Genomic DNA, 18,756 nt, shown 5'->3' on the forward strand with positions numbered 1-18,756 from the left:
AAGGTCAGGGGTAAACAGCAGTTCAGGTTTAAGGTTGGAAGTAAAGAAATAAACCCAAAAAAATCAACACACACGTGCACTCACACGCACACACACACACACACCCACCCACCCACACACACACACACACATACACACAGGAAAAAAAGCCATCCTAATGCAAGAATTTTTTAGACTTATTGAAATAATGCTATATTTTTTGCTCCTATACTACCACAATAAAATACTAATAACATATAAATTTTAAGGTTTTTCTCACTTAAGATAATACATGAAGCATGCAGAGAAGATGGGAGTGGAGGGAAACACAATGTACTACATACTAACCATGTGTCAAGTGGCATTGAAAATAAACTTTGCTTGTGTTAGCACATGTCCAGAACAATACCATGCTTGTTGCTGCCTCATAGTTCCACTAAATTCCATATCTATATGGTGTTTTTTCCTCGTCAGTCAGATTTATAGATCATAACATGTGGCTCAAGAATGAAGCCTGTTATTTATTTATTTGTTTCTTACCAATAGCAGAGAGTATTCAGTAGTCTGATTTTTCCCCAATAACGTCATTCTGCTTTGTCTGTTCCTCTGCATGCTCAATGGTGATTTAGCTTTGTAACAAGAATTTTAAGATTCTCAATATTCCAGTAATAGTATCCAAATGAAACATAAGGAAAGGATGAGCCTAATGCCATGGGGAGGAAGCAGATGATGGAGTGATTGAAGAATATAGGCAATAATTTGCAAGAGGGAATTTAAAAGATTTTGTTATAGAAACATTGCTGCAGAATTCTTGCTACACTGAGATTTGAGCGCCACTTCTCCTAAATTTCATTACAACTGGTTCACTTATAAATTAAATTGATTTCCTTCATGTAAAAAGCTAAATTCACATTGTTGGGAAAAAGGTCCTGAAATAATTTTTTTACTTTTCCCCATAACAAAATAATATAAAAATATGCCACCACATTCTATGTGTACCTCTGTGTGTGTTAAATAAGTGTGTTGGCCTTTAAAAATTAAAAAAAAAATGCCTAAAAAGATGAAATTCACTTCCTTAGTGTGGAACATTACACATATGAAAATAAACTACCCACTCAGTACAGATTCTGAATTTAAGTATCAATGAAAAATCTAGAGAGAGAGGGAAAAAAAAGAACCTCTTCCCGGAACAATGGTGCTTTCGGGAAATGCTCTTTGATTGTCTGTGCTCTGGAGCAGTGAAGATGCCAGCTGTACAGAAGACAGCATATTCGCATATAAAAAGAACAAATTTGGTTCAAATGACTGTTGTCAGTACCAGAAGACGCCCATTCTCCAGCTTGTCCCCAGCTCCCTCAGCTTCTCTCATGTCAATCCTCAGAAAATACTATTTTGTCTTGTTTTCATGAATATTACCTAGGTGACTAAGACTCTGTCCTCAAGCAATTGAATTAAAAACAAGTCTGTACTGGTGACTTTTCTAGTCTTGATATCCCACCCTATATGCTGAAAGCCCCAAACTGGCCTGGCATCATCACCTAACATTGTATACAGACTTGGTTCTTTGTGTGCAAGCTCCAAATCCACGTTCCACTTCAGAAACAAGTGCTTGCAGCTTTCTGCTGCTCTTTTCAGCAGGAACATATGTGCTGCTTAAGAAAGGATGAAAATGTTATTCCAAGAATGGAAGCAGGTCCTTCTGAATACTAAAAGAAATATTGTGAATCAGTTAATGGAAATCTGTAACGTTAAAACTAGGATCAGAAAAGTTAGAGAGAACAACACAGAGAACAACATGAAGCCTTTTATCTGCCCAGAGGCCAAGATGACAGCATTTTTCCATGACTATCAATCAGTTCCACATGGGAGCCAATAGGATTCCTATCAGGACAACCATAGAACCTGTCAGTGGATCCAGAAGAGCACGTGTGTTAGTGGGAAGGGTTAGTTACCTTCCCTGTTTTACCCCTGAATCAAAAGATAAGGCCAGTGTGGCTGGTGGAGACAGTTACAGGAGGGGTGACAGAAAAGTCAGAACCTGAGTCACCAAAGATGGATGGCTAAGAGAAGTGCACTCAGAGTTGTTGAACTCTAAAGACTCAGAATGATTGATGTCTAGGAGGTATTCGGGAGTCAGAGGACAAATGAAGGAAATAGGGCCTGGAATGCTGCCTTCAGGGGTTGATGGTCTCCTGAAAGAATCCATTTGTTTGGGCAGGAAATAGCAAGAGATCTGGAAAGCAGTTGTTCAATCTGGATGTCTATGTACAACACATTGACTCATAGTCTGTCTTTCATCAAATCCTGAATGAGCCAATTTTTAGACATGCTTTCCCAAACCAAAATATTTTAGAAGAATTGCATTGTATATATTATACCAAGAGATTTAAATTTTAAAAGGTGGTGCTTAAATTAAGGTAATTTTTTAAAATTTCAGTAATATTTTTTATAAATATATTGCACTTAGTATCTATATGTAAAATTAATGTTTTTTTAATGAAATTGCTATCCCTTTAAAACCAAATATTTTACAAGTAGATTAAAAGTATTAAATCAAAGCCTTACATAAATAGAAAATAAGAGGGGGAAAGGGAGAATGAGAGGAATAGATGGGTCTGAGGGGATAGCCTCTATTTTAATTGTCTCCGTGTAGAACATCATTTGGGGGAGGACAGTATTGAAGACCTTGAAGAATATAACTCCCCATTTTTCTTGACTCTTGGGTCAATCACATGTGTGATTTTCCTGTAGACAAAAGAAAATCTCGATATTCGTGTTTTATGTGCAGCTTTAGGGGTGTCAATTCTCCCATCATGAGATGGTTGACTCACAGGAAATAAAACAGATACAGATAAGCTAAAACTAGAAATGACTAGCAATCCAGGAGACACAGAACAATAGAAAGGAGACAAGTGAGTGTGTAGGTGAGAAAGCAAATGTGGGATAGCTTGAAGACAGGAAGGGACTAATTATTCACAGCAAAATCCACAAGTTCAACCCCACGTGGAAAAAGCATAGCTCAGACAATTGGAAATAACAGATAGTGCTTCTAGGGGAATCAGAGTTTGAAAGAAACAAAAAAGCAAATTCTTAGAAAAACTGGGATCTCCAGGGAGAACAGTTCAAATCTAAAGCTCAGCAGAGTTCCTGCTAGCTGAATGGAACGCTTCAGGGCCCTAGCTACAAAGGCAGTTTCAGAACAAAGAAGTAGTTTACACTACCCAAATTAAAAAAGAACCACCTCTCTACTCTTCCAGGGCATGTGGTACACTAGGTAAGATAAGAATATGAGATATCTTCTGTTTGAGGGTCTCCTTCAAGTTCTTACTTGCTATATGGAGTAAACTGCTTAAGGTTCCCAGCCATGGATCCCAGTCCTGACTCAGTGACTGGATTTGTTATGGAGTCTCCCTATCCTCATCCTGAAGTGGGGATAGTAACTGTAGTTCTTCTCACTGAGGGTTTGTGAAGATCCAATTAAATATGTGAGGAAAAAAAAAGATTGAATTTCCAACGATGTATGAACATATTTCTCACTTTCATATATATTTGTCAAACACCCTGTGAAATAAGAATTATAACCCACAACTTACACATAAAGAATCAGAGTTTTAGAGAGGGTAAGGGATTAACTGAAGACAATCAACAGATTAATACCATTAAGTGATAACTTATATGTCTAGCACCATTCTTAGTGCTTTAAGTAACTACCTCAGCTTAATCCACAAAACTCTCCAATAAAATTTAATTGTTCAGAGTTACACAGGTTGCCAGTAGAAGAATCAGGATTCAAACGCTCTCAGGATGGCAGCCCAGCCCAGTCTCTCAAACACTGTCCTTGTATTACATTCTCTCAGGGTTACATGGTATAGGCTGAAATGTAAGTTCAAATCTCTGGACCCATTCCAGTCCATTTCTACTATTCTAGCTGTCTGTTACACTTTCTGTTATTTGTTTACATATGCTCTTAAGAGCGTATCTATAAGAAGATTGCTTTCTTGGGGACACGTAGGTGGCTCAACTGGTGAAGCATCTGACTCTTGATCTTGTCTCAGGTCATGATCTCATGGTTTGAGCCCCACCTCAGGCTCTGCACAGACAGGACCGATCCTGCTTGGGATTCTCTCTCCCTCTCTCTCTGCCCCTCCATCGTCACTCACTTGCGTATTCTCTCTCTCTCTCTCAAAATAAATACGTAAGCTTTAAGATCGCTTGTTTTATGATGCTGTCATAATACCAGAATCATGAAGTGTGTTTGTGAAGAATTTTAGACATAAAATTCTAAACAGGTAAGCAATCACCAGCTATACAGTCTAGTTACAAAATGTCCTTGTTCAGCTCAGCCTATGACTGATTCCTCTTCTCAGTTCTTTCTAGAAGAACTCCAAGGGCAGTAAGGCTCTACCCTTCCTAATATATAATTTTCTTATAACAAAATATCAATGTTTAAATAATTGTATTTATTGAGAATTTTAAAATGAATTTCTTTCTACAAATAATTGTGTCAGCAATAATTACAAAACATTTCAAGGGCATATCTAAATATATACATCTATTTTATGAAGAAATATGAGAGGAAAAAAACAATGGCATCCATGCATGCATTCAATTCATGGATATTTATTAAGTGTCTAAATGTGCCCAGCATGATTCTAGGTGACAGTTTCACAGCAGTGAACAAGAAGTTCCCTATTTTATGGAGCTTGTACACTAGTGGGACATGAAGTTTAAAATAATAATTTAGTCACAATTTTAAACAGGGTGTTAAATTGAATGTTGAGGAGTGGGAGTGTGGGTCATAAAAAGTTTCTCTGATGAGGTGACATTTGAGCTGAGCTAAAACATACCAAGGAGCCAGTTTAGGGGAACAACAAATGCAAAGATCCAGATATTTGGCTTGTTTGAGAAGCAAAAAGAAGACCAAAGCTGATGAAGAATGAGCTAGGGGATAAGCTTATGTCTGGTGAGAATGGCCTACTTCTCAAGATCCTTGTAGAATGTGGTAAGATATTTCAATTTTATTCTAAGTGAAATGGAAGCTATTGGAGGATTTTAACTAGGAAAGTGAAGAAATCACATTGATATTTTTAAAAGATTAATCTGGCTCTTCTATCTGGAGGTGACTATGCAGGGGCAAGAGCAGATGCCAGATTCCCATAAAAAGTCCTCTAACTGGCCCCGATGAGAGCTGATAGCTGCTTAGAATTGAATAACAGGAGGGGCAAAGGATGGGGTTGGTCAAATTCAGAAAATATTTTAAACATAGGAATTATAGGCCTTGATGATGGATCTAAAGTGAGGTTAGAGAAAAAGGGAATTAAAAAAAAGTGATATTTGGGGATTTGTATAACCGAATGGATGGTGATATTTTTTGTGGAGATTGGCATCATGGAGGAATAAAATACCTCCTCGATGAGCAAGTGGAGATATCTCCTAGCCAGTTGAACATGGGAGTAGGGAGCTCCATGGAAAAGTGAAAGCAAGAGTTACAGGTTTTGAAAAGAAAAACCCACAAATGTTGTTTAAAGCCGTGGACTTTCAAGTTGCTAAGAGTGATGACACATTTAAGTTTTGTGAATATTGGGGATAAAACTGATATCTTGAATTTGGACAAGTTTTGACCTGGGGATACTTGTTTTGCTTAAATTGACTTCTGAGACCTCACCACGATAGATAACACCCAAGAATAATCTCTTGTCCTTGATAAAGTAAAAGTAATACGGGAATAAGTGCCAGAGCACTTGAAAAGCTTTGGGCTTTCTCATACTAGGTGTATGACCGTAGGCAAGTCACTTAATGCCTCTGAGAGTCGGTTTCTTCCATTGTAAAATGGGCATAGCACCACCTTTGCCAACTTCAAAAGGTCAAAGCCCAAGTTAGAAGCATTTTGGAAAAGATTGTTTTGTACAGTGGAAACACGAGGGACTTCTCTTTAATACTGATTTCCACTCTACTAGGTCTCTTTTCTTCCCCATGGCACGGCTCCCAGGTGGCCTAGGATACTTTTGGATACCATCTGCTCGACAAGAAGGCTGCCTGATAAATTTCAGCCCCAAAGACAGCAGCATCAGGGGATCTTGCTCCCTCACAACCTCAGAGGCTTTCAACTTGATGCAAAGCAAAACCACCTAATGAACAAAGCCCTTAGGTAGTCCTGATTCCCCAATTACCCATAAGTAGCAACAGATGCTGCAAAGGTATACCTGTTCCAGTGACCAGCCGCTGTCAGTAATTAGACAATGGAGGGAAGTAAGCAATTAGGTAAATCACACAGAAAGAGTAATAAACTAGACGAGGTATGTTGCTCATGGAAAAAAGACACAAATAAAGAAGGTAGAAAGTAAATTTTAAAAAAAACCTCTAATTTAACAAATAATTTGCAAAACCTATGTGGAACAATCTGATTTGGCCTATGAAGTTCACCTGGTTAAAGATCTCCTTTAACTGAAGCTCCCATGGAATACTGTTCAGAAAGAAATGTGACAAGAATAGATCTACTTTATCACAACACAATCCAGTTAAATGATATGGTTGCAGCAGATAGGAAGTGGGAAGAGAAGTTTGATTTCTCATTTATTAGTGATGTTACACATCTCAACTTCCTCAAGAGCACCAAACTAGAATCTACACCGGTGTCAGTAAGAACAGGCTACCTTCCAACTGCAGCACACATTAAATCTTGAGACTCTAGAAACCACTACTCACACAACAGCCTGTTAAGAAGCTCTGATTGGTTCATTTTCTCTCTTCTTTCAGTAAAATCTCTAATTATTTCAGCAGTACAAAAACATAATGCAGATCTTAGATTACCTTTTATTGTTTTCTCTTTCCCACTCCTGCACTTTTAATAATCAACCACAAAGAACATGGCCTTTGGAGTTACAATCTATACTCCTCCACTTCCTAGCCTTATGCCCTTGGGCAAGTGACTGAATCCATCTCTGAAACATGAATAGTGGGAAGCACCTAATAGGTCAGTTGTAGAATCAAAGATAAAAAAAAAGAAAAGTGTGCAGGGGCGCCTGGGTGGCTCAGTCGGTTAAGTATCCTACTTCAGCTCAGGTCATGATCTTGTGGTTCGAGGGTTCGAGCCCTGCATCGGGGTTTGTGCCCACAGCTCTGAGCCTGGAGCCTGCTTAAGATTCTGTGTCTCCTTGTCTCTCTGCTCCTCCCCTGCTCGTGCTTGTGTGTCTCTCTCTCAAAAATAAATAAACATCAAAAAAAAATTTTTTTAAAGTGTGCAGCCTACTACCTGGCACCTAGAAGGAGTTCCATAAGTGATAGCAATTATTATGCACAAAAAGACAGTGTTAAGACCTGCTGCTCAAGGAAGAACTTGTTGACTATCAGAAAGTGACTCATCCAAGGATATTTTCAAAATAATACAGCTTAACCACTCAGTAAATGTATGTCAGATACTAGTTTAAGTGCTTTTTGTACATTAATTTATTTAATCCTAACAAGCAACTTATAAGGTAGATACTGATGCCCTTCCATTTTACAGATAAGAAAACAGAGATTCAGAAACACCATGTAATTTTTCTAAAGTCAAGTGGCTAGACGGTAACAAAGATAGGACTCAAATGATTGCAATTGGCTTCTCACTCCCATCTCTTAACTGGTGAGATATTGCCTCCCCACTCAAACTGTAGACTGAAATCTGAGACTGAAATGCAAATCCACTTCTATTAGTTGTCTGTTATTTTTGTTTCTTTGTTTCTGAAAAGGTCTCCTCAAGAGTATTGCTAGTTACCTGATGCTGTCAAAATTGCAATAGCTTGAAGGAAGATGCTCAGGTATGCAAACTCTGCATAGGTAGGCAGTTGTCAGGAGCACAACATGGCTACAGAGTCCACTGTATCCAGCTCAGCATGGTTAAGGCTTCTTTGAGTTTCATCTAACATAGCCCTAAAGCCAGTAAGGCTCAATTGTTGCTGATACCCAAATGCAATTTGCTAGCATTAGACAATGTTTAAAAACTTGTGTTCATCTGGAATTTTAAAATAAGCTCCAAATATATGTGCAATGATTGTAAAATACTGCAAGAGAATTTCTAGAGCCTTAATTTATTTTTGATGTGGGATTATAAGTAATAAAGAGGGATATGTAAATGAGCATTAAGCACATCACCTTGGAAAATGAGCTCTAGGATTTTGTTTCATGAAATTTGCTACTCATTTGCTTGAATTGTCTCTTGTGTTCCTTCTAAACCAACTGAAATCCCTCTCATCTTTTCAGGTCTGGTCCAAATGCCACTTCCTTTGAGATGTTGTTTCTGATGCCATAATTATATTTAATTACTGTTTGCTTAGTATTTCCATAGTTGTTGGTGTGTGCCTTTATTTTGCCCTTATCATAGTCTGCCTGGCATTAGAGTTGTTTGTCTTCACCACCTCCTAGAAATTTTTGGGAAGCAGGAATCAATAAAAAGGGGATATACCCTGATGATTAAAAGCAGGGGCTTCAGAATCAGACAAAACTCAATTTGGATCCTGACACTGTCACTCAATTTCCATAAGATCTTTGGGAAGTTGACCATTGGGAATTTTTGATGTTTTATCTCTTAAGTGAACATAATGGGAGAGCATGCTCTGCACTCAGACTCCTGGGTTCAAATCTTGGGCCCATACTTTACCTGTTCATGTCTAAGTTTCTTTTCCTGTAAAACAATATGACTAACTAATAAGAGAGCAATTATTCCACAGTTAAGTTGCAAAAATGAGGGTGCCTGGGTGGCTCAGTCAGTTGAGTATCCAACTCATGATTTTGGCTCAAGTCATAATCTTATGGTTCGTGAGATCGAACCACACATCCATCGGCTCTGAGCTGACAGCTCAGAGCCTGCTTGGGATTCTCTCTCTCCCTCTTTCTCTGCACCTACACTGCTTACTCTCACTCTGTCTCTCAAAATAAACAAATAAACATTTTAAATAAATAAATGAATTGTGAAACGGAAAGTAATTAATTTATGTAAATGACTTACGAGGAAGAATGGTTAACAGATAAGCACTCAATAAATGTTTGTTGTTTTTAGTGTTACCTTGTAGAGTTGTGGTGAGGAAAACATGGCATTCTGTTTGTAAAGAGGTAAGTACCATTTCATAGTATCTTAAATATCATGGATTCTCAAAGAATGGTATCTACCACTGTGCTATTTCTGTAATCCCAGCACTTTGCACAATGCCTTGTCTTTAGAAGGTACCCCCCCAAATTATTTTTGAGTGGAAAGCAATGTTTTTTAAGGGAAATATCACATTGTAAGAATCAAGATAGTGGTGATCTGTGTTTAATGAAGCAACAAAAAAGGATGAGCAGAGACCTGATCTAATTCTTAGCAGGTGCTTCTTTTTTTGCTTCAAGATGATCTTACAGCTTATAGGAAGTAATATTTTTATCAACAGATTAAATACAAAAAATATACCTCTGTGCTTGGTATTCCCTTTAGCTGGAGCAGCATACCACGTAGAGGGTAAAAAGATACTAAAGAAGATAGTCTAAAACCTTCCATTTTTCCACTGGAGCTTTAAAGAAAAAAAGTCAGAGCTTTATAATCATTTATAGAACAAAGACCAGCAGGAATGTAGAAGTGTAAACACAGAAAGGAGCTACCAAGTTTAGCCTCCTAAGGTTTTTTTTTTTTCTTTTAGAGAAACATAGGAAACAATTCCTGATTTACAGCAATTCATAAAGTATGAATGGACCTGACGTGCAGGTTAATGAAGGCCCTAGCAAGCTATAAAAGCTGTGTCTATAAAGAAATGAGACTTTTTTATGCAGCTTGTCAGTCTGAGCACATTTTAATACACATTTCAAATTCTGAACACAGAAAACTGATCACATAATTTACACGACTTTGTGTTTTTTGCTTGCTGTTTGTTTTTTTTGTTTGTTTTGTTTTTTTTTTTTTTTTTTTTTGTTTTTGCTAACCAGGCTATTAGAAATATAGTGGCTCTGAGTGCTGTATATAAGTGACAAATCACTGAATTCTACTACTGAAATCAATCATGCACTGTATGTTAACTAAATAAAATTTAAATACAATTTTAAAAAAGATAAAATACAACCATAAAAAAAGATATATAGTTACTTTATATATAAAATCCAAAATCTGTACACATAACCTAATATATGATCCAATAGAAGAACAAAGTATTTAGATTCATCACCTTCCTGGACAAAGCCTTAGCAACAAAATAGGATAACCTCTTTTTGAAAGCCACTCTGATATTTGAAGTAACCTACCTAAGGACATCTTGTCACTTTGCCATAATATAATGTTGTCATAAAATTGAATTTTAATTACTGAATTCTAGAATGGTACACCTCACTTACCTAGTATAGTGGGTTGCATATGCACAAGACTGTTTTTATTTTAATATATTTTAATAAATTATTTTAATTTATTTTAAATTTATTTTAAATTTATATTTTTTAATAAAAAATTTTATTTTCCTGTTACCATAGAAAAAATAGTCTCTACAAGTGGTAAACTTCAATTTCTCTATTTAGTCACATTATGTATGGCAGAACTGGCATGGCTTCCAGAGTGAATGTGAAGTTAAAACACTTGGAATCATTGAGTTTTCTATACATACAACTATTCCAAAGGACCAAGAAATAGAGGAATGGAGAACCCAATTTGAGAACACATTTTCCACTTTCTCTTCCAGGAAGACAAGATGGCTGGCCTTTCTATATGTAGCTTGGTATCTAATGATAAATGAGTATTTATTATGTGCTTTGGTATGTGTGTATTTTCTGGAGTTGAAGTCTTTATCTTATTCCAAGCACCAAGTGTACGCTTATGATGCTCTCCTGGTCTAGAATGTGATTCCCCTTTCCTCTTCCTATTTTTAATCCTACAGTCTTCCTTCAAAAATTGACTTTATTTAGTTTTCCTTGCAAAGTCTTTTTTGACTACTCCTCTCTGCACTCATTTGATTCTTTACACAATCTTTTATATTCTTAGAGATCCTAAAAAATCACTGAGCTTTAATTTTTTTGATGTTTATCTTATTTTTTAGAGAGAGAGAGAGAAAGAGAAAGACAGAGTGTGAGTGGGGAAGAGGTAGAGAGGAATAGAGAGACACAGATATGAAGCAGGCTCCAGGCTCTGAACTGTCAGTGCAGAGCCTGACGTGGAGCTTGAACTCATGGACCACAAGATCATGACCTGAGCAGAAGCTGGATGCTTAACCAACTGAACCACCCAGATGCCCCCAAAATTGCTAAGGTTTTAAAGGTCTTTTAATGATTTCAGGAGTCTTAGTTTGACCTAATTATACTATGAGCTAATTGAAAGCAAAGAACAGATTTTTACCACTCCAGATATGCCCCTTTTCTTGTTTAGCTTATTCAGGTTATTCATTTTAAAAAATGACACCACCTGATTGTGCCACATATATGAGCACATTGCAGAGATTTGGAAAGCTGTAAGAAAGTATAACAAAGGAAGTAAAATCCTACTAATATGTCATAACCATGATTAAAGATACTCATACTTATTCTTCCAATCTTATTCTTTCATACATACAAAGAGAGTTAAATAAGTAAGGGTCATGTTGTACATGTAGTTTGTTATTCTGTTTTGGCAACATTTATATTCCCTTGTTTGATGAAATATCCTTTTAACAGATGATTTTTTATGACTGTATAGTATTCCATCTTAAGACTATATGTTTTACTATAAAAATTAAACAACACATGCTGATCGACTCTGCATTGAGAATAAAATACAATGGTCTGCACTTTCCTTCATCCATCCTGAATTTGAGGTGTTAGGATAAAAGTCAAGAAATGAGATGATAAAATGGACATAAAAAGAGTTAACGGTCTGAAAATGTATTATGATATATGACTACATTGCAGAGATAACAGATGTATTTCTACATTGCCTATTACTGATTTTTATTTATGCTAATTTTCATTATATTACCATACAAGTTATAGCAGTTGCTATAAGACTTCTCAATTTTAGAGAAAACTAAAAAATAAAGTAAGGCTATGTTAAATAATTTGATCCTTGGATTCCTCTTATTTTATACACTAATAAAACCTACATGGGAAGAGTTGATACATTTTCTTTCAAGAGGGAAAAGTCTCTGGAAAAAAAAATTATCCCATAATTTTATATATAGATTCTTAAAAGATAAAACAGCTTCACAAAAGGCAAAGGATTAACAATCTGTTAGCTTTGAATCCTATCTCTCCCTGTCTCTTGCTCACTAGAGGCTCAACCCAATCATGAGGGCTGATCCTATTACCCAGGGGTTATGGAGTAAGAGACACTAGAAGAGGCTATGGGACCAGGATGAGTATTTCTTCTGTCTCACAATTGTCATACTCTGATCCTAGCATTCTGGTCATCTAACAGGTGGTCGTCAGTATTCTGCCATTGCTGCTGAGGCTTTGTTTACTTCAAGACCAGATCAGCTCATAACTTGGTTTCATTCCTGATCAAACCAGCAACCCAACTCACTACCCTTGAAACCCAGTATTCCCATTCTTATGACCCTTTACCTGCTGCATAAATATTTACTATAGCCAGGGTCTCCTGCTCAGAAAGTTACCTGTATCTTATATTCAGTATAGACACTTTCCAAACAAGTACCCACATCCCAAATCCCTTTGGATACACAGAATCCTTCTTTGACTTTTATATCTAAAATAGTCCCTCCATTCCACAAGTCAATTACCTCTCCCCCAGACATATTCTATATAGTTGTTCTATTTACTGTATACATAGAACTTAACACTACCTGAAATTATTTACTTACAAGTTTGCTATGCTCCCAATACAAAATGGATGAAAGAATGATTTGTATTGTTAGAGCTTTCACTCCAGCATCCATATCTTTACATTCCTATCATAATTGACACCGAGGTTGTTGCCATGCCTAAAACGTGTCTTTCGATGTGCCCTATATCTGGTCATTGGCCTCCATTAGGTATCAGGCACCAAGGTATAAATTATTTTAAGAATATAACTTCACAGTGTCAAATAAAGAAGGAGTACATGCACACACACACACGTGCCATCTCATGCCATTAATATATATTAATGTATATCAAAATATGTAGTATAAATTAGTGCCTATTGTTTTGGATTTATGATATGTAGTATCCACATAAAAATATGAAAACATACTCATAAGTATTCTATTGACTTTGGATCTAGTAAATGAAAATATATAAACATTACAAGCATAATTAAGAGCATAAACTTAATAAATAGTTAATAGAAATTTCCTTTATGTCTCAGGCAAGATTAGTCTTCTCTCTATATTTTCCACAATGGTTTCAAAAGAAATGCACCCAGATTTTAAGAAATGATCTCTCTCATGGGGCTCCTGGGTGGCTCAGTCGGTTAAGCGGCTGACTTTGGCTCAGGTCATGATCTCCCCGTCCTTGAGTTCGAGCCCCACATCGGGCTCTGTGCTGACAGCTCAGAGCCTGGAGCCTGTTTCAGATTCTGTGTCTCCCTCTCTCTGACCCTCCCCCGTTCATGCTTTGTCTCTCTCTGTCTCAAAAATAAATAAACATTAAAAAAAATATTAAAAAAAGAAATGATCTCTCTTCTTAAATGCTAACCTAAGCACAAAAATAAAAATAAAAATTTGTTTAAAAATTAAACAAAATTATTAAACTTTAAGAAAATATTTATTCTCTTCAGTTTTTCATTATTTCTCTTTGTGGAAATAAAAAGGAATCAAGACACTTAAAAGAAACAATGATAAAAACACGGATGCAGACTTTCAGTTGTAAGGGATGAGTTATATAATTTAGATTCAATAAACCAGTAGAAGTATAGTTGGTAATGGTCTTGAGATACTCATTTTTCAGTAAATGCTGATCTTGTGCTATCAAGACATTTTTAACCAATTAGTTTGCTCAATTGACTAAGAATCTCCTACCTCATTTACTTGAATAAAGATGTAGAGAACTTCAGCAAGATATAATGATTTCATAATGGCGTACAGACAAGGCAGAAATAATCCTTAATGGAAAATAACTTATACAAAGCATTATGACACCTAGCAAAATTAGTATAGCTATTTCCCCAATTTAAAGGCAAGGCTATTGGAATTTTCAATTTATTTGAATACTTTAGTAAAGAATCAGGAATCAAATATCAAAAATTTCATTGAAAAATTAGGTGGAAAAAAAGCCTCTTGCTTTATTTCTTTTTTTTTTAAAGAATGTTTTTTGTATTAAAATGCGTTGCTTTTTTATTAAATAAATATGCATTCTTAAATAATGATAAAAATATTTAGGAAATGATTATTCTTTCATTATTAATTATGAAGTTAACTAGTTAGCAGGTGAAGTGTTAAAGAATTTGTGGGATTTAAAAAAACTAAAAAAAAAAAAAAAAGCCAAAATATATAGTAAAGCCTATACGGATTTAATTATAATGTCCTTGAAAGAGTAGTTTTTAAAAGTGTTTTTTTTCTTTTTTCTTTTTTTTTTTTTTAAATAGTACAATTGAGGGCTTTCATGTGCTCAAAAGCATAACAAATAGTTTGGGGAATATATCTTCCAGGATCAACAACACAATTTCCTGAAGACTCTCAATAACCTTATTTACTTGTAAGGCATTTTTTTGCCACATGATAAAATCAAATGATCTGTTGTTAAGAATTCTAGTGTGTCTTTTAAGTAAATATGAAAAAATAAAATTGAAGTTTTTTTTAGTGGGAGGAATATTATTATGAATAAATTCTCACAGCTGCTCATCTCTTAGATCTATGATACAAAGACAGAAAAATAGGTGACAACAGCATTGCTACTGAATTTGGGCTTTCAAAACAAAAAAAATATACCGAGGTCTTTGAACAAGACAGATAACTTTATTTGAAATAGAAGAGACATATTTGGCCCAGGCATCCTGTCTCTTGAAACTTGGTCTCCATGTTTGACTAACAGCCTCTCCTACAATTGTCTCTGCCTCCTTCAGATTTCACAAGATGAAAATAAGAAGGATTTATCTGTATCTTTAATACACTAAATTAGGGGTGCCTGGGCAGCTCAGTCGGTGAAGCTTCCAACTTCAGCTCCAACTTGCTGTTTGTGGGTTCAAACCCCACACTGGGCTCTGAGCTGAAACTGCAGAGCCTGCTTGGAATTGTCTCTCTCACCTTTTCTCTCTCTGCCCCTCCCCCACTTCTGTGCACACACTCTCTCCCCAAAAAATAAATAAACAAATAAAAGTAATGGCCTCAACATTACTTCTAAAAATAATAATCAAGAAATAAATACACTAAGTTATTTTCTAACACATCTTAACTCTTTGAAATCCTACTAAAAAAAGTTAAAAAAATGAATTTCTTGTCTTAAAAATGAAAGATGAATAGATAAAGGCTCAAGTAGCAAGAGTTACAGTGAGTCAAGAGGTACCTAGGCTTATTTTGCTACTCAGCTCCTTTTCCGATACAAGTTCTTTCTATATCTGACACTATCTGAGAACTCTCTAGAAAAAAGAAAAAAAAAAAAAGTATAACTTTTTGGGTGTTACCACAGAAGTTTCTTGAGTTTTCACATTTCTGTTTCTCAATACCTGGGAAAATAAAAAACTAGAATCCTTAACTTACAGCACCTTTTAGCTACATTTGTAACAAAAATGAAATGTTTAAGAAATGAATTATACCAAAATCCAGAACACTGACAATACTAAATGCTTGTGAGGATGAGGAGTAACAGAAACACTTAGGCATTGTTGGCAGGAATGCACAATAATATAGCCACTTTGCAAGACAGTTTGGCAATTTCTTATAAAACTAAACATACTCTTGCCAAATAACAATATGTTCCCTCCTATTTACCCAAAGGCATTGAAAACTTACGTCCTCATAAAAACTTGCATACAGCTTTATCCATAATTGTCAAAACTTGGAAGTGACCAAGAAATCCCTTAGTAAGTGAGTCGACATATGAACTGTGGTATATCCAAACATTGGAATAATATTTAGTGCTAAAAAATGAGCTATCAAGCCATGAAAAGACCTAGAGGGAACTTAAATGAATATTACTAAGTGAAAGAAGCTAGTATGAAAGGGTTATATACTGCATGATTCTAACTATACGACATTCTGGAAAAGATAAAACTAGGGAGACAGTAAAAAAATATCAGTAGTTGCCGCAGATTAGGTGAGAGAGGGATGAATAGACTGAGCACACAGGATTTTTAGGGTAATGAAGATATTCTGTTTGATACTTTAATGATCAATATATGTCATTATATATTATTCAAACGCATAGAATATAACAAAACCAAGAATGAACCCAAATGTAAACTATGGACTTAGAGTGGTAATGATTTATCAGTGTAAATTCAACAATTGCAATAAATGTAAAATCTCTGTAGTTTCTGTTCAATTTTGCTGTGAACCTAAAAATGCTCTAAAAATAAGCTCTATTAAAGAGAAAAACAAACAAAATTAAATATACATATTTTTATATATATTATAAATATATTTATATATTATATATTTTTATATATATTATAAATATAAATTATTATTATATATTTATTTATATATTATATATTTATTTATTATATATATTTAATATATATTAATATATTTTTTATATATTATAAATATATATATATATATATATACACACACACACAATGTTATCTCAGTAAGTTATACTTCAAAATGTAATGTTTTGAGCAAAGGATATAAATTTGAAACCTATTTCATTAATGAAAATATATAATCCTAGAATAATTGAGACTTCAAACCACTAAAAACTACTATAGATAATAAATGTATATATTTCAATTTTTCCATACATTTATAAAACATGTATATTAATAAAGGTTTACCTATCTTGTCTCTGTATATGAAATTGAACACATGTATGTGTGATTCTATAAAACCTCATCACAAATAATGTAAAGATATCAGTGAGCTTACAAAATATTTCAGAACCATAAGCTCAGATTCTTTACTTATAAATTGGGGAAAGTAACACCATATAGAATGAACTCCCCCCCCCCCAGCTTTGTTATTACTTTTTAAACTGAAGTACAACAAAAACAACTTGTATTAGTTTCACGTGTAGAATATAATAATTCAACAATTTCATAGCATTTCTCAGTGCCCATCATGATAACTGTACTTTTAATCTCCTTTACCTATTTCACCCATCCTGCCATCTACCTCAAAGTAACACCCTAAAGAGTGAAATTTCTTTTATAGAACAATGTTTGTAAAAGTTTGTAAATTATATAATGATATAAGCAACCTAAGGCTGTATGCTATATATGCAATTACTATTATATTTATCAGTATAAGTAAGATAGAATTCCTTACCAAGGATGAATTCCAACTGTGGTTCATTTGGAGTCTTCTGAATACCTAACAATAATGGGTAAGAATTCAGATTAAAGATATTTAACTCATTATCAAAGATATATAAATACATATTACAGTGCTTCGCCTTACCCAGGATGTATAAATATATTATTTGGCAGAACAAATTAACTCAGTTAATTGTCCAGACTGATAAGCCATCAGTTCTCAGGGCAGGACATAATATTTGTAGCAGAACTAAATGTGACTAAAGACTTGACTGATCTCCTTAGCTCTAAGGCTCTAAAGAAACTCAAAAAATATTGTTTTGTAAGCTTTGCAATTTAAAATGTATTTTTTCATTGTTAGTTTCTTTTAGATGAATGTAGACAGAGGCAAAACTTTCCAAAAAATGACCTCACCCAAGTACTCTCCTATATAGATTTTTCTTTCAAACCATTCCAGCCTGCTGTAAAGAGTAAGTTATTAATTAAAGAGATATCTCTTGTAAGGTTATGAAGGACATTATGGTGGTGGTTATTCTGTCAACTTATAGATAGCTCAAATCAATGTCCTGATAAATGTTTCTATTCCTTTTTATCATGATTTTTAAGAAATCTAACAACATGGCTTAGAATGAAGTGGAGGGAATGTCTGAGAACAAAAGTAAGGAAATGGGAACATGTAAGGGTTAGAAGGCAGCGAGATCCGACTGGAAGGTGATAATGTGGTATAATGTGATAACATGGATACCCGACGACCACGCACAGCTTGGGTCTTTTTAAAAAAGACTGGATGAGGACTTGGATACCACTTATTACAACTCACGGGTTGCCAAAGAAATGAAACTAAAATTAATGAAAAAGTAAACTATTTGGTAATAAATGTAAGAATCATTTTCTTATTTATTTCTAAATCTAAATAAATGTAAAATCATTTTCTTATTTATTTCTACTGGTGCATTTACCAAATACAATTTAAATTTAATAATATTGGATCACTAATATATTGTTAGTACCATTTCTTTGTATAAAATCTATTTGTTTTTTATTTACAGGGTTAACTTTTTTCTTCTTTCTTTTTGCTTAGTAGCCATTTATTTTTTCTCCTGTTGACATTTCACAATACTATGATTAAAAATATCAGACTTTCCAGAGGGATGAGACTTGTAATCATTGGGTAGATCTCTGTTCATTTCAAATAATATAGATTTTTTTAAAGACTATTAGTAACTGCTGTAAGCTTTGACAAACAAATTTCTAGAAAACATATTCAACCAATACTGTTTTCTTTAGATTATTTTTTATGTTTTTAAATGTTTATTATTCATTTTTGAGAGAAAGCATGTATGCACACACGTGCACCAGTGGGGGAGGAGCAGAGAAAGAGAGGGAAAGAGAGAACCCCAGGCTGGCTTCACTCTGTCAGCACAGAGCCCAATGTGGAGATCAAACATATGAAACTTGAGATCATGACCTCA

At 34.8% G+C, this 18,756-nt stretch overlaps 1 protein-coding gene across 8 annotated transcripts in view; it reads right to left on the reverse strand.

The window, feature by feature from the left end:
* Positions 1-18,756, reverse strand: part of INPP4B (inositol polyphosphate-4-phosphatase type II B) — a 755,730-nt gene that overhangs the window by 345,356 nt on the left and 391,618 nt on the right. For all 8 annotated transcript variants that reach the window (XM_049632225.1, XM_049632223.1, XM_049632226.1 and 5 more), the window contains one exon: positions 17,298-17,342. In XM_049632225.1, the coding sequence (XP_049488182.1) occupies positions 17,298-17,342 (45 nt within the window). The remainder of the gene's footprint in view (positions 1-17,297; positions 17,343-18,756) is intronic.

The sequence above is a fragment of the Panthera uncia genome, chromosome B1, assembly GCF_023721935.1.
Source record: "Panthera uncia isolate 11264 chromosome B1, Puncia_PCG_1.0, whole genome shotgun sequence".
NCBI lineage: Eukaryota > Metazoa > Chordata > Mammalia > Carnivora > Felidae > Panthera > Panthera uncia.